The sequence below is a fragment of the Phascolarctos cinereus genome, unplaced genomic scaffold, assembly GCF_003287225.1.
Source record: "Phascolarctos cinereus isolate Bilbo 61053 unplaced genomic scaffold, phaCin_HiC Scaffold_2;HRSCAF=192, whole genome shotgun sequence".
Taxonomy (NCBI): domain Eukaryota; kingdom Metazoa; phylum Chordata; class Mammalia; order Diprotodontia; family Phascolarctidae; genus Phascolarctos; species Phascolarctos cinereus.
The window spans coordinates 21,399,408-21,413,950 of record NW_027555625.1 but is presented as its reverse complement, the minus strand read 5'-3'; the positions used below and the strand labels follow the sequence as shown (position 1 = coordinate 21,413,950).

The following is a 14,543-nucleotide window of genomic DNA, read 5'->3' as shown; positions in this document are numbered from 1 at the left end:
GGGTGTTGAACTAGATTACTTCTAGATTACCCCTTCTGACTCGAATTCTGTGATCCTTTGAACTTTGTTCCTCCACAAAATCTTAGCAATCTTTGGCTTGGTCTCCACAGGGCCCCCTTACCTGCCTCCAGCTGGGTTTCACTCAAACTATTCAGACCTCATTTACTGAGAACCCCCTGCATGCTGAGCACTAATTTTTAGAGGTAGCCATTTCATTAGGGAATATTTTTGTGTGATGATGACAATTCATTATACAGGAAAAGAGCTAATGTGATATTAGGTCATCTTCCAAGAATAGTAAGATGATATATTCTTCCAGTGCCCTCTGCCCTTATCAGAGCATGATGTTCAGTACTGAGCGCTGTACTTGGAGAAGGACATTGATAGGTTGGAGAGTGTCCAGAGAAGGGTGACCAGGACAGTGCAGGGCCTTGAGTCCATATCATATTGGGATCATTTGGAAGGACCAGGACACTTTTAGCCTTGAAAATGGAAGACTGGGGGAGAAGAAAGATATGGGAAGGAGACAGGAAAGCTGCATTCAAGTATTTGATGGGCTGTGATTTGAAGAAAGGATTAGATTTGTTCTTTTTGGCTCCAGAGGGCAATGAGGTGAAGTTGCAAAAAGGTCAGTTAGGCTTGATGTAGAGAAAACTTCCTAACACCTCGTAGGCTCCCCCTCCTAGAAAGGAGAGTCTGGATCATTCTTCTTTGGTTGTGCTTGTGGGGATTCCTTTCATGTATGGGTTAGATTTAACAGCAGCTGATGCTTCTTCTAACCAACCTTCAGATTCTGTGATGTGACTTTCGCTTCCCTACTTCATCCTGTAGGGAGGCAGCATAGCTGGTCATGGAGTCAGAAAGACCTAGCACACACCTGGTCAGTGCAGGAAGTGAGGGGTGGGATCCCTGTTGGTGGTAGACACTTGCAGGAGAGCAGAGTCCTTGGTTTCAGTTCTGGGGCAGAGAGGACAGCTGTGGGTTGTAGCCACCAGATGGACTGCAGAGAACAAGATCATTTGTGGGACAGTGTGGCTAGGGGCCCTATGGCTTAGGAGTGGAGAGGAGAGACCAAGGTTAAGCCCCAGGGACAGACCTTAGAAAATAACACTAACAAGAACCTGGGGCTTGGGGCATCATTCCCCATACCTCGGGTCAACAACTTGATTACACTAACGGCTGCTAAAAACAAAACAAATAAATAAATAAATAAATAAAATGAGTAAGCAAAGGAGAAAGAAACCAACCATAGATAGTTATTATGGGGATAGAGAAGATCTGGGTTCATATTCAGAGGAAGATAATGGAGCTAAAAAAGCCACACTTTTTTTTCAGTGAGAAATGTCAAATGATCCCAAGCACATAAAGAGTTCTTAGAATGTAAAAAGGATGTTAGAAATCAAATAAGAGAAATTGAGAAAAAAATAGAAAAAACATAAGAGCAATAAAAGAAGATTATGAAAATAAAGTCAACCAATTTGAAATAGGGAATCAAAAACTTAAGGAAGAAAATAATTCCTTGAAAAATAGAATTGGGCAACGGGAAGGTAAGGATGTTCTAAGACATCAAGAAATCGTGAAACAGAACCAGAAGAATGAAAAAATAGAAGAGAAAGTGAAACATCTCATCAGAAAAACAACTGATTTAGAGAACAGATTTAGGAGAAATAATATAAGAATAGTCAGACAACCTGAAAATTATGATGAAAAAAGAATCTTGATATTACAAGAAATTATCAAAGAAAATTGCACTGAAGTTCTAGAAGCTCCTAGGTTAAGGAGAAAATATTGGAAGCAACAGGAAAAAAACAACACCCAATTTAAATATCATGAAGCTACAATAAGGATTACACAAGACCTAGCAGCTACTACATTGAAGAGCTGTAGGTCTTGGAATACTATATTCCATACAGCAAAAGAGCTGGGGTTATGACCAAGGGTAACTTACCCAGCAAAGTCAAATATAATTCTGAATGAAAAAAAAGGCATCTAATGAAGTGAAAGACTTTCAGGTTTTTTATGACAAAACCCACAGAACTTAAGGGAAAATTTGATGTATAACATCCAGAAGAAATATGAGGTAAAGACCATTACAAGGGATTCCATAAGGTCAAATTGCTTACTTTGTATGTGTGAAAATATTAGCAGTACTTTTAGGGTTATCATCACTATTTGGATAGTTTGAAAAAAGGCTTGGGCTGAGTTGTGTGTGATGGGGTGATTCTAAAAAAAATACCCCAAAAATAAAATATAGGGAGAGATAACAAGGAGCAATTATCTCATACAAATGAGGCACAAAAGGAAAAATTGATACAGAAGAAACTAGTAGGGGAGAGGGCGGGTAGTGCTGGAACCTTACTCTCATCAGGAGTTTGTTAAAGAGTGAAATTATATATATATATTACATATACATATATATGTATGCCTATATATGTATGTATATGTATGTGTATGTAGGTATGTATAAAAGGGTATAAAAGTCTTCTAAATTCAGAAAGAAATAAAAGGGCAAGAGGATAGGATGGGGGGAGAGAATAAGGGAGGGACTTTCAAAGAGGTGGCTACGTTAAGGAATAGGAGGGCAAGGTAGCAGGTAGAAGTAAAGCGGAGGAGTGAGGAGAGCGAGCAGGATAGTGAGAGAAAATAGGAAGAAGGAAAATACACAAGTAATTGTAGCTTGGAATATGAATGAGATGAATTTACCCATAAAACAGAAATGGATAGCAGATTAAAAATTTGAATTCAATAATATGTTGCTTTGAGGAAAGAGAAAAATGAGAGATACACACAAAGATAAAGTAAAGGACAGGAGCAGAATTTATTATGAAAAAAAAATCAGGGATAGTAATCATGATCTGAGATAAAGTAGATTTAAGCAAAAGTGAAAAATAGAGAAACTATACTATATGTCAGCAATATTATTCAATATTGTTTTAGACTATTTAAAATACCCCAAGGGTGGGGAACCTGTGGCCTTGAGGCCATATGTGGCCCTCTAGGTCCTTGGGTCTGGACTTTTGACTGTGTCCAAATTTTAGAGAACAAATCATTTTATTAAGGGGATTTGTTCTGTGAAGTTTGGATTCACTCAAAGGGCCACACTTGAGAACCTAGAGGGCCACGTGTGGTGTCGACGCTGTAGGTTTCCCACCCCTGAAGATAGTATAAATACCTGAGCAGATATGAACATAAACATAAAACACTTTTTATACAAATAAATGCAGATTTTAATAATTGAAGTAACACTTATTGTTCACGGGTTGGTAAAGCCAATATAATTTTTTAAATGATAATTTTATCTAACAAATCTATTTATTCAATGTGATCTCAATTAAATTTCTAAAAATTATTTTATTGAGTCAGAAAAAAGTGTAAGAAAGTTCATTTGGAATAGCAAAAGGGCAGGAACTTCAGAGAAATCAGGAAAAAAAGATATAAAGGAAGTAGATTCAGGAGTATTAGACCTTAAACTGTATTATAAAGGAGAGCATTATTGAAATGTAAAAAGGATAATTTTGATTATTTTAAGTGAAAAATTTCTGTATAAATAAAACCTTTGTAGCCAAGAATAGAAGCTACCCAGAAAATTTGGAGAAAAATTTTCATAGACGGTCTCTCAGATAGGATGTGATTGGGTAGGAATATTGCTGAAGTGCAGGAAATGATGAGTTAATTGATTTAGAAAAACATGGAAAGACTTGGACCTATGAAAGAAGATGCTATCCACCTTCAGAAAAACAGATGACAGGTAGAAATAAGCACAGTATGGTCTTACATATATGTGTATGAGTGTATATGTGTATATATATGTATATTTATAGATGTCCATGTATAAATATATATATGTGTATATTTAATTGTAGCCTTCTTTGGGCAGGGAGAGGAAAAAAAAGCAAAAAAGTGAATAGCAGAGAACAAAAGAAAACCAACAATAAAACAAAGAAAAGCTGGGGCAGCTTTGAAAACAATATGTAGTAGTTATTACATAGGTTTTCTTGAAATGGAAATTTATTGTTTTGTATTGAATTCTCTCTTATGGTCTGCCATGTACATGGCAATGTTTTATTTTTTTCTTTTCTCATTTTGCATTTAAGTTTAAGATAAAGAAAACATAAAAAAGAATGTTAAAGTGTTTTCATATGTAATTGAGAAAAAATAAAATAATAAGTTTCTTAAAAAAAAGACAGAAGCTCATGGATCATCCCCAGTCCTGAGTAGGTGATGGTGGGAGGGACTTCTCAGGGGCAGATTCATCTCCCCACCACACAACCTTAACCTCTCTCAAGAAGATTAATGAAAGGACTTGTCACGAAGTAATTCTTATAGAAAACATGAGGGACAAAGAAGGGCATAAAAATAAAAAAGAATTTTAATTACATAAATTAGTAGTCTTTTGCATGAATAAAATCAATGAAGACAGAATTAGAAGGGAAATGATAGATATTTAATAATACTAATAATAGCTAGCATTTAAGCTTTGCAAAATGCTTTAAAAATATTATTGCTGGTGAGGCAGACCCAAGATGGTGGAGAAAAGGCAGGAAATTGCCTAAGCTCTTCCCAGTTCCCCTTAAAACAATTTTAAATCAGGCCTAAAAATGAATTCTGGAGCAACAAAACTCACAAAAGGATGGATATAAAACAATTTCTAGGCCAAGATAATTTAGAAGGATTGCAGGAAACAGTTGTCTTACTTGGGTAGATCAGGAGTGCAGCCCAATGCAGGGGGCAAGCTAGCAGGAGGCTCCTAGCCTCAGCATAGATCAGCAACCAATCTTTGTGCCTGGCTCAGCAAGCCAGCAGCACAGTGGGCCAGCTGTGAGGCATCCAGCTCCCACACAGCAGGCTAGTGGGTAGGCCCTTGGACCCTGGTACGAGAAGCTTGGGACAGGGCCTCTTTGCCCAGGAGCAGAAATGAACGTCAAACTCATGAAATAGGCTGGAAAGGTACTGTGGCAACTGGGAAGATCAAAATACAAACTCAGAAAAGGAAAACAATGTCAAAACACCTTCATGTGAAGCCCCAAAGAGAAATATGAATGGATCTCAGGCCCAAAAAGGACTCCTGAAGAGCCCAAAAGGATTTTAAAAATCAAATAAGAGAGGTAGAACAAAAATTGGGAAAAGAAATGAGAGTTATACAAGAGAATCATGAAAAAAGAGTCAACAGCTTGGTAAAGGAAGCACAAAAAATGGAAAAAAAAGATGTACAAAAATTCACTGAGGAAAACAACTCCTTAAAAAATAGAATTGGCCAAATGGAAAAAGGGGGAACAATAATCTACTAATGAAAATGATTACTTAAAAATTAGAATTGGGCAAGTGGAAGCTCATGACACTATGAGACATCAAGAATCAGTCAAACAAAATCCAAAGAATGAAAAAATAGAAGAAGATATAAAATACCTCCTTGGAACAACAACTGACCTGAAAATAGATTCAGGAGAGATAATTTAAGAATTATTGGACTGCCTGAAAACTATGCTAAAAAAAAGAGCCTACATGGCATCTTTCAAAAAATTATTAAGGAATCCTAGAACCAGGGGGTAAAATGATAATTGAAAGAATCCGCTGATCACCTCTTGAGATTCCAAAATGAAAACTCCCAGGAATATTATAGCCAAATTCCAGAACTCTCAGGTCAAGGAGAAAATACTGCAAACAGCCAGAAAGAAACAACTCAGATACTGAGGAGTCACAGTCAGGATTACACAGGATTTAGCTTTTACGTGAAAGGATCAGAGGGCTTGGAATATGATATTCCAGAAGGCAAAAGAGCTTGGGTTACAACCAAGAATCAACTACCCAGCAAAACTGAGCAGAATATTTCAGGGGAAAAGATGGGTTTTCAATGAAATAGGGACTTTCAATCATTCCTGATGAAAAAACCAGAGCTGAACAGAAAATTTGATTTTCAAATACCAGACTCAAGAGAAGCATAAAAAAAGTAAACAAGAAAGAAAAAACATAAGTTATTCAATAAGTTAAACTGTTTACATCCTGACATGGGAAGATGATACTTGTAACTCTGAAGAACTGTATCTTTATTAAGGCAGTTAGAAAGAGTGTACATTGACAGAGGATGTGAGTTAAGTTTGATAGGATGATGTAAAACGATTTAAGGGTGAGAAAGAGGATTGCACTTGGAGAAGAGAGAAGGGAGAGGTAGAATGGGATAAGCATATGAGCATTGCTTGAACCTTTGAATTTGGCTCAAAGAAGGAATAACATAGACACCCAGCTGGGTATTGAAATCTACCTTGCCCTATAGGGAAGTAGGAGGGGGGAACAAGAAAAGAGGGGGCAATAGAAGGAAGGGCAGATTGAGAAAGATGGTGGTCAGAAGCAAAACATTGGTGAGGAGGTCTGTGTGAAAGAAGAGAGAGAAGAGTACAAATAGAAAAAAATAGGATGGAGGGAAATACACAATTAGTAATCATAACTGTGAATGTGAATGGAATGAACTCACCCATAAACTGGAAGTGGATAGCAGAGTGGATTAAAAACCAGAATCCTACAATATGTTGTTTACAAGAAACACATTTGAAGCAGAGAGATACACACAGAGTAAAGGTAAAAGCAAAATCTATTATGCTTCACCTGAAGTGAAAAAAAAAAGAAGGGCTAGCAATCATGATCTCAGACAAAGCAAAATCAGAAACAGATCTAATTAAAAAAGACAAGGAAGGAAACTGCATTTTGCTAAAAGGTACCATAGAGAATGAACTAATATCAATAATAAACATATATGAATCAAATGGTATAGCATCCAAATTCCTAAAGGAGAAGTTAAATGAGTTATAGGATGAAAGTTAAAGAGGTGAATAGAATTTTAGAATTTTAGAAAAGTAAAAATTTTAGAAAAGAAAATTTTTAGAAAAGATAAGATAGACTTCTGGAGAAAATTGAATGAGGGGGCGGAGCCGAGATGGCAGAGTGAAAGCAGTGACTTGCTTGAGCTCTCCCCCAAACCCCTCCAAATACTCATAAAAAATGGCTCTAAACAAATTCTGAAGCAGCAGAACCCACAAAAAGACAGAGTGAAACAAATTTCCAGCCCAAGACAACCTGGATGATTGATCACAAAGGTGTATCGCACCGGGCTGGGAGCACAGTGTGGTGTGGGCACGCAGGCCACAGCGAACGTGGAGCGGTTTCAGCTCCATTCCCCAACAGCATGGCCCTGGGAGCTGGGGGGGGGGGCAGCTGCTTCCCGAGCTTCTGGCCCACAGACTGAGGGGGAATCCAGTGGCTGATCAGAGAGGGAGTGCAGGGATCTCTTTGCCAGTGCTGAGGCAGGAATCTCTTGCTTTGCCCGTGTTTGGATCTGGGTCACAGTTCTGGGCAGCGGTGCTGGGATGAGGAGGAGTGCTGGCATAGTGGTGCTTGTAATAGCTGTGAAGAGGAACCCCTCCTCACAGTTAACAGGACAGAAAGGAGTACTTGTGGTCACAGGCCAGAAAAGGAGTAAACACCTCGCCCTTATCATACCACCTTGGAAGAACTGAAAATTTACAGGTCCCTACAAGTATCTCTGAAAACAGCTATACGAACCCCTGATACTTGGGACAATACATTCTCCACATTGGAAGCAGACTCTTACCTTAACAAAGAGTTTAAAACTCAAGTAATTGGCTGGGATCATGAGCAAGCAGTGCAAAAAGAGTCAGACCACAGAATCTTACTTTGGTGAAAAAGATGAAAATATACAACCAGAAGAAGACAACAGAGTCAAAGCTCCTACATCCAAAGCCTCCAAGAAAAATATGCATCAGTCCCAGGCCTTGGAAGAGCTCAAAAGGGATTTTGAGAAGCAAGTAAGAAAAGTAGAGGAAAAACTGGGATGAGAAATAAGAGTGATGCAAGAAAAATCATAGGGGCAACTAGCTGGTGCAGTGGATAGAGCACCAGCCCTGGATTCAGGAGGACCTGAGTTCAAATCCGGCCTCAGACATATAACACTTACTAGCTGTGTAACCCTGGGCAAGTCACTTAACCCCATTGCCTAAAATTACAACAACAACAAAAAAAAGAAAGAAAGAAAGAAAGAAAGAAAGAAAGAAAGAAAGAAAGAAAGAAAGAAAGAAAAATCATGAAAAACTAGTCAAGAGCCTGCTAAAGGAGACCCCCAAAAATACTGAAGAAAATAACACCTTAAAAAGTAGCCTAACCCAAATGGCAAAAGATGTCCAAAAAGCCAATGAGAAGAATGCCTTAAAAAGCAGAATTGGACAAATGGAAAAGGAAGTACAAAAGCTCACTGGAGAAAATACTTCCTTAAAAATTAGAATGGAGCAATTGGAAGCTAGTGACTTTATAAGAAATCAAGATATTGTAAAAAAACCCAAAAGAATGAAAAAATAGAAGACAATGTGAAATATCTCATTGGCAAAACAACTGACCTGGAAAATAGATCCAGGAGAGAGAATTTAAAAATTATTGGACTATCTGAAAGCCATGATCAAAAAAAGAACCTAGACTTCATCTTTCAAGAAATTATCAAGGAAAACTGCCCTGATATTCTAGAACCAGAGGGTAAAATAGAAATTGAAAGAATCCACCAATCACCTCCTGAAAGAGATCCCCAAAGGAAAACTCCTAGGAATATTGTAGCCAAATTCCAGAGTTCCCAGGTCAAGGAGAAAATATTGCAAACAGCCAGAAAGAAACAATTCAAGTATCATGGAAAGGCAATCAGGATAACACAAGATTTAGCAGCTTCTACATTAAGGGACCAGAGGGCTTGGAATATGGTATTCTGGAGGGCAAAGGAAAAAGGATTACAGTCAAGTATCACCTACCCAGCAAAACTGGGTATAATCCTTCAAGGGGAAAATGGTCATTCAGTGAAATAGAGATGTTTCAAGCATTCGTGATGAAAAGACCAGAGCTAAACAGAAAATCTGACTTTCAAATACAGGACTCCAGTGGAACATGAAGAGGTAAACAGGAAAGAGAAATCATAAGGGACTTATTAAGGTTGAACTGTTCATATTCCTACATGGAAAGATGATATTTGTAACCCATGAGACCTTTGTCAGTGTTAGGGTAGTGGGAGTTAAAAATTATATGTATAGATAGATTGATAGATAGAGGGTACAGGGTGAGTTGAAGGTGAATGGGTGATATCTGGAGAATAAAATTAAGGGGTGAGAGAGGATTATACTGGGAGAAGGAGAAAGGGAGAGGTAGGATGGGGTAAATTAGCTCATCTAAAACAGACAAGAAAAGGCTTTTATAGTGGAGGGGAAGTGGGGGAAGGTGAGAGAGAATAAGTAAATCTTATTCTCATCTGATTTGGCTTAAGGAGGGAATAACATACACACTCATTTGGGAATGGAAAGCTATCTTACCCTACAGGAAAATAATGGAGAAGGGGATAAGAGAACAAGGGGATGATAGAGGGGAGGGCAGACTGGGGGAAGGGGTAATCAGAAGCAAGCACTTCTGAGGAGGGACAGGATCAAAAGAGAGAATAGAATAACTAGGGGGCGGGATAGGATGAAGGGAAATATAGTTGGTTTTCCACAGCATGACTACTATGGAACTGTTTTGCATGACTACACATTTATAACCTGTATCGAGATGCTTGTCTTCTCAATGACAGCGGGTGGGGAGGGAGAAAGGTCACACAGCTAGTACTCCTCAAGTGTCTGAGGCTGGATTTGAACTCAGGTCCTCCTGACTCCAGGGCCAGTGCTCTATTCACTGCACCACCTAGCTGCCCCTATGTTACACATTCTTAATGAATGCAGTGGATTAGGGTCCCAATTTTTCCACATCCCTTCCAACATTCATTATTTTCCTTTTCTGTCATATTAGCCAATCTGATAGGTGTGAGGTAGTACCTCAGAGTTGTTTGAATTTGCATTTCTTTAATCAATAGTGATTTAGAGCATTTTTCATATGACTATAAATAGCTTTGATTTCTCCATTTGAAAACTGCCTGTTCATATCATTTGACAATTTATCAATTAGGGAATGACTTGTTATCTTATAAATTTGAATCAGTTTTCTATATATATATTTCACCATACTGTTTTCCAGTTTTCCCAACAATTTTTTTTTTGTCAAATAGTGAGTTCTCATCCCCAAAGCTGGGGAATAAAGACGAAACATGTCACTCACTTCCTGACAGGTGATGAATGTTTGGGCATGGCCAGTGTGGGAATTTGTGCTGTTAGATCATGTAGACACATACTGAAGAATTTTCTTTAAAAAACTGCTTACTCCAGAGAAAGAATTGATGTTGTATGAATGCAAACTGAAGTATATTATTTTTCTCTTTCTCTTTCTCTCTTCTTCTTCTTCTTCTTCTTCTTCTTCTTCTTCTTCTTCTTCTTCTTCTTCTTCTTCTTCTTCTTCTCTTCTCTCTCTCTCTCTCTCTCTCTCTCTCTCTCTCTCTCTCTCTCTCTCCTTCTCTCCCTCCCTCCCTCTCTTTCTTGTCTTCTTGCACAAAATGACTAATAGGAAATGTTTTACGTAATTGCACACATATAACCTGTACCAAATTACTTACTGTCTCAGAGAGGAGTGATGGATAGAATTTGGAACTCACAACTTAAAAAAAACCAAACAAATGTTAAAAATTGTTTTTAATGAAAAATTGGGAGAAAACAAAATAGCACTTTAAAAATTGCCTAATGGGGGGAAGCAGATTAATTTAGAAATACCTGCTTTTTGAAAAAATTTAAAAATAAAGGGTGGGGTAAGACTTAGATTAGAGAATCTCTAGGCTTCCTTCAGACTCTAAGCCCTGTGCTTCTATGAGATGAGGATACTAACAGCCATCATTTAAATAATTCTTAAAGCATATAATCTCATTAGATTGTCAGGACCACCTTGTGAAATCAGTATTACAGATATTATACAATGAGGTAGGACTTAAATTCTCATCATCCTAATGGTCCAGTCTTAGCTCACTTTGATCCATTAACTCACACACACACACACACACACACACACACACACACACACACACACACACTACTTCTCAGTGTGACAAAATAAATAGAAGAAGAAGGTACTGAGGGTGAAGGAGTAGAGAAAGGTGGGAGGGGGAAATGGATGCCTGGTCATCTCCCTGCTTCGTACACCTCTCCTCTTCTCTCCTCCCTTTTAGGCAAGCCAAGTGTCACTCTCCAGTCCTTCCCAACCTGTATGGAAACAGTCCTGCCTCTCTCTGGAATATTTCCTTACCCTGGAACCAAGGCATGATAAACATTTGAAATGATCCAGGTTAAGGCTGAGCATGAAACTCCTCACTAGGGGTTCTTTATCTGGGGTCCACAGACCTCAAAGGGGTCCATGGAGAGATTTGAGAGAGCTTATGAACTTGGATGGGAAAAATTACACTTTTATTTTCACTAACATCTAACTAAAATTTAGTATTTTCTTCGATTATTTATAAACATTATTCTGAGTAGACTTCACCAGATTGTCCAAAAGGTTAAGAACACCTGCTTTAAACCCTTGTGCTAGGGTTGGTGCCCTTCAAGGTTTTGAGATATTCTATCATATTCTTTTGAGTCCAGTGAAGCAGCTGGTGGTGCGATGGATGGAGCTCTGTACCTGGAGTCAAGAAAACCTGAATGCAAATCCAGCCTCAGATACTTCTTACCTGTGTGACCTTGTACAAGTCAATTAACCTCTGTTTGCCTCAGTTTCCTCAAATGTAAAATGGGGACAATAACAGTACTTACCTTGCAAGGTTGTTGTCAGGATCAAATGAGATAATAATTGTAAAAATTTCTTAAGCATAGTGCTTGGTACATAGTAAGTGCTATATAAATGCTTTTCCCCTTCCTCCTTACCCTTATTTTCTTTTTGTTATTATTATTAATTTATTTTTATTTATCAACAATCACTTCCATATGCTTTTGAGTTTAAAATTTTTCTCCCCCTGCCTCCCCCCCACCCTCCCCAAGATGGTGCACAATCTGATAAAGGCTTCACATTTACATTCCTATTAAACATATTTTCACATTAGTAAAGTTGTAAGTAAGAATTAGAACCAATAAGAGGAATCACCAGAAAGAGGAAACAAAACTCAACAGAAGAGAAAAATAGCAAATAGTATGCTTCGATCTTCATTCAAACTCCATAGTTCTTTGTTTGGATGTGGAGAGCATTTTCCATCCCGAGGCCTTTGGAGATGTCTCCTTGTATTGCTGTTTACCCTTATTTTCTAACCTAACCTGCCAGGAAGCTATTTATACTTTGAATTCCCCTTGAGGTGACAAGCATTTATCAAGTGCCTACTGTACATAAGGCAGTGGGCTAGGCTCTGGGAATACAGCCACAGAATTAATTTTTACTTAATGTCCATCTGTTCTGCCCAGGTCTCATTTATTCAGAATTTCTCTGAGTGTGTCTCCTCAGCTTGTTTGTTAGTCACCATTGGGGAGCCGTGCCCATTGGATACAGATCCCCACACCAGGCACTGGGGGTAGACTGGAAAGTAAATAAAACAGCCTCTGTTCCTTCTCTTCTCATCCTTTGTGTCTGAAGAGCCTTGAGTGAAAGCTCAAGAGATGGGATTTTGGTCTGAATAGTAAAATGTAGCTCACGATTTGCCCATAAATTAGAGCAAAGAGAAGGAAGAAGATCTGGGGGTCTCTCATACTCACCCAGTGACTTTAGGGGTGGTTTTCTCGTATGAATGTTCATATAGATGTTCTCAGTGTCCATGGTCCTGACTTTCACGGTGCCCGATGCAAACTTTAGGCTTGTAAACTCTCAAAGCTTAGTAGGAAAAACAAGGGGGAAGTTGGTGCATTGGCTTGGCTAAAAATACTCCCACTGAGAGGATGTGTGTAAAAATGTATGTTTATCTTTGGTCTCGTGGACATCCAGTAAATATTAAATCAGATTAAAAAGGAAACAGTTTGCACTATTTCAAAACATCTGTCAAGACTGGATATGGGAAGCCATAACTGCCACTTATATACTGCTATAGGGCTGGCAGATATGTGTCATTTTCTCTGGACCCCTTAGAACTGGAAAGGCAGGTGAGTAAAGAACAAGCCCTGAACTTGAATCTCCAAGAGTAGTGCTGGACCAGCTTCTTGGAGAGCAGTCTCTGAGTAAGGGACAGGTGGTGCTCTCAGCTCTGAGCTACCAATCTTCCTTTTAATCCTTTAATCAGGTTCTCCATCAAGGGTGTGGATATTACCAATAAAGTGATGATTTATCATAATGGCTTATACCATCATTTCCATGAGATTCCTGTCTTCCAAGCTTTGTATATTCTAAAAGGAGCGCTCACTCACATGATAACTCACAGTACATTTACTGGATGGAATCATAAGTAAAAATTATATGAACACTCTCTAGTGGCTGACCCTCTCTAGTGGCTCTTAGAAGGGTCCCAAATCTCAATTTTCCAGTATCTGTCTCCTCTCTTATTTAAATTGGCTTTTTTTTTCTTTTTCTTTTTTTTTTTTTGGAGAGGGGGCTAGGCAATAGGGTTAAGTGACTTGCCCAGGATCACATAGCTAGTGTCAATTGTCTGGGCTGAGACCAGATTTGAATTCAGGTCCTCCTGACTCCAGGGCTGGTGCTCTATTCACTGAGCCACCTAGCTGACCCTAAATTGACTTTCTCAACATCACCAGTGACTGCTTGCTATATTTGTGGATCCCCTCTTCTTCCACCTCTTCTTCTCTCACCTCAGTCTCTCCTTATTTCTATTCACATTGCCTACAAACACATGGCAGTCTACCTCACCCTGAAACAAAACTCCTGGACTCCTTAGACTATCTCTCTTTTCCTTTCACTGTCAAACTGCTAGAATAAATTATCTAAATTCAAGTGGTCTTAACTTCATCATCACCACCACCCTTCTCAATTGCTTGAAATTTGGCTTCCTGCCTCATCTTTTAACAGCAAACCACTTTATCTGAGGTTACTAATGATCTCCTTAAAAAAACTTTTATTTTCATGTTATCTTCATTTCCCAATATATCCCTTTCCTTTCTCCACCCAGAAAACAATCTCATAACGAAGAATAAAAAAGACAGAGAAATCAGTTGAGCAAAATTAACCTTAGAATTGAACATGTCTAAAAGTCTATCTAATGTTTCACGTACAGAGTTTCTCACTTTTACAAGAAAGTAGGAAGATAAATTCCATCTCATATCCTTTCTTTGAGGATAACTTAGTCATAATTTAGCAGTTTTTATTATTTTTTACAATGACATTGTTCCAGACATTATGTATGTTGCTTTCCTCGTTCTCTTTACTTTACTCTGCATCAGTTCACAAAAATCCTCCCATTCTTTGCTCAGTTAATCATATTTATAATTTTTACAGCATTATAACATTTCATTATATTTATATACCAAAACTTGTTTAGCCATTCCCCAAACTGATGAGCATCTACTTTGTTTATAATTCTTTGGTACTACAAAAATATTGCTATAAATACTTTGGTTTATAGGTGGCTTTCCTGCTTTTTGTCATTGGTGCCCTTCAGATATATGCCTGGCAGTGGAATCAACGGGTGAAAGGGTATGGAGTTTTTGTTCACTTTCTTTGAATAA

The 14,543-nt window shown here is 38.2% G+C and overlaps 1 protein-coding gene across 1 annotated transcript in view; it reads right to left on the bottom strand.

The window, feature by feature from the left end:
• The window catches only part of LOC110218459 (C-type lectin domain family 4 member F-like), a 30,279-nt gene extending 17,475 nt beyond the window's left edge, over window positions 1-12,804 (bottom strand). The window contains exon 1 of the mRNA XM_021001199.2: window positions 12,630-12,804. Coding sequence (XP_020856858.1) covers window positions 12,630-12,690 — 61 coding nt within the window. The 5' untranslated portion in view covers window positions 12,691-12,804. The remainder of the gene's footprint in view (window positions 1-12,629) is intronic.
• Between the last annotated feature and the right edge of the window lie 1,739 nt (window positions 12,805-14,543).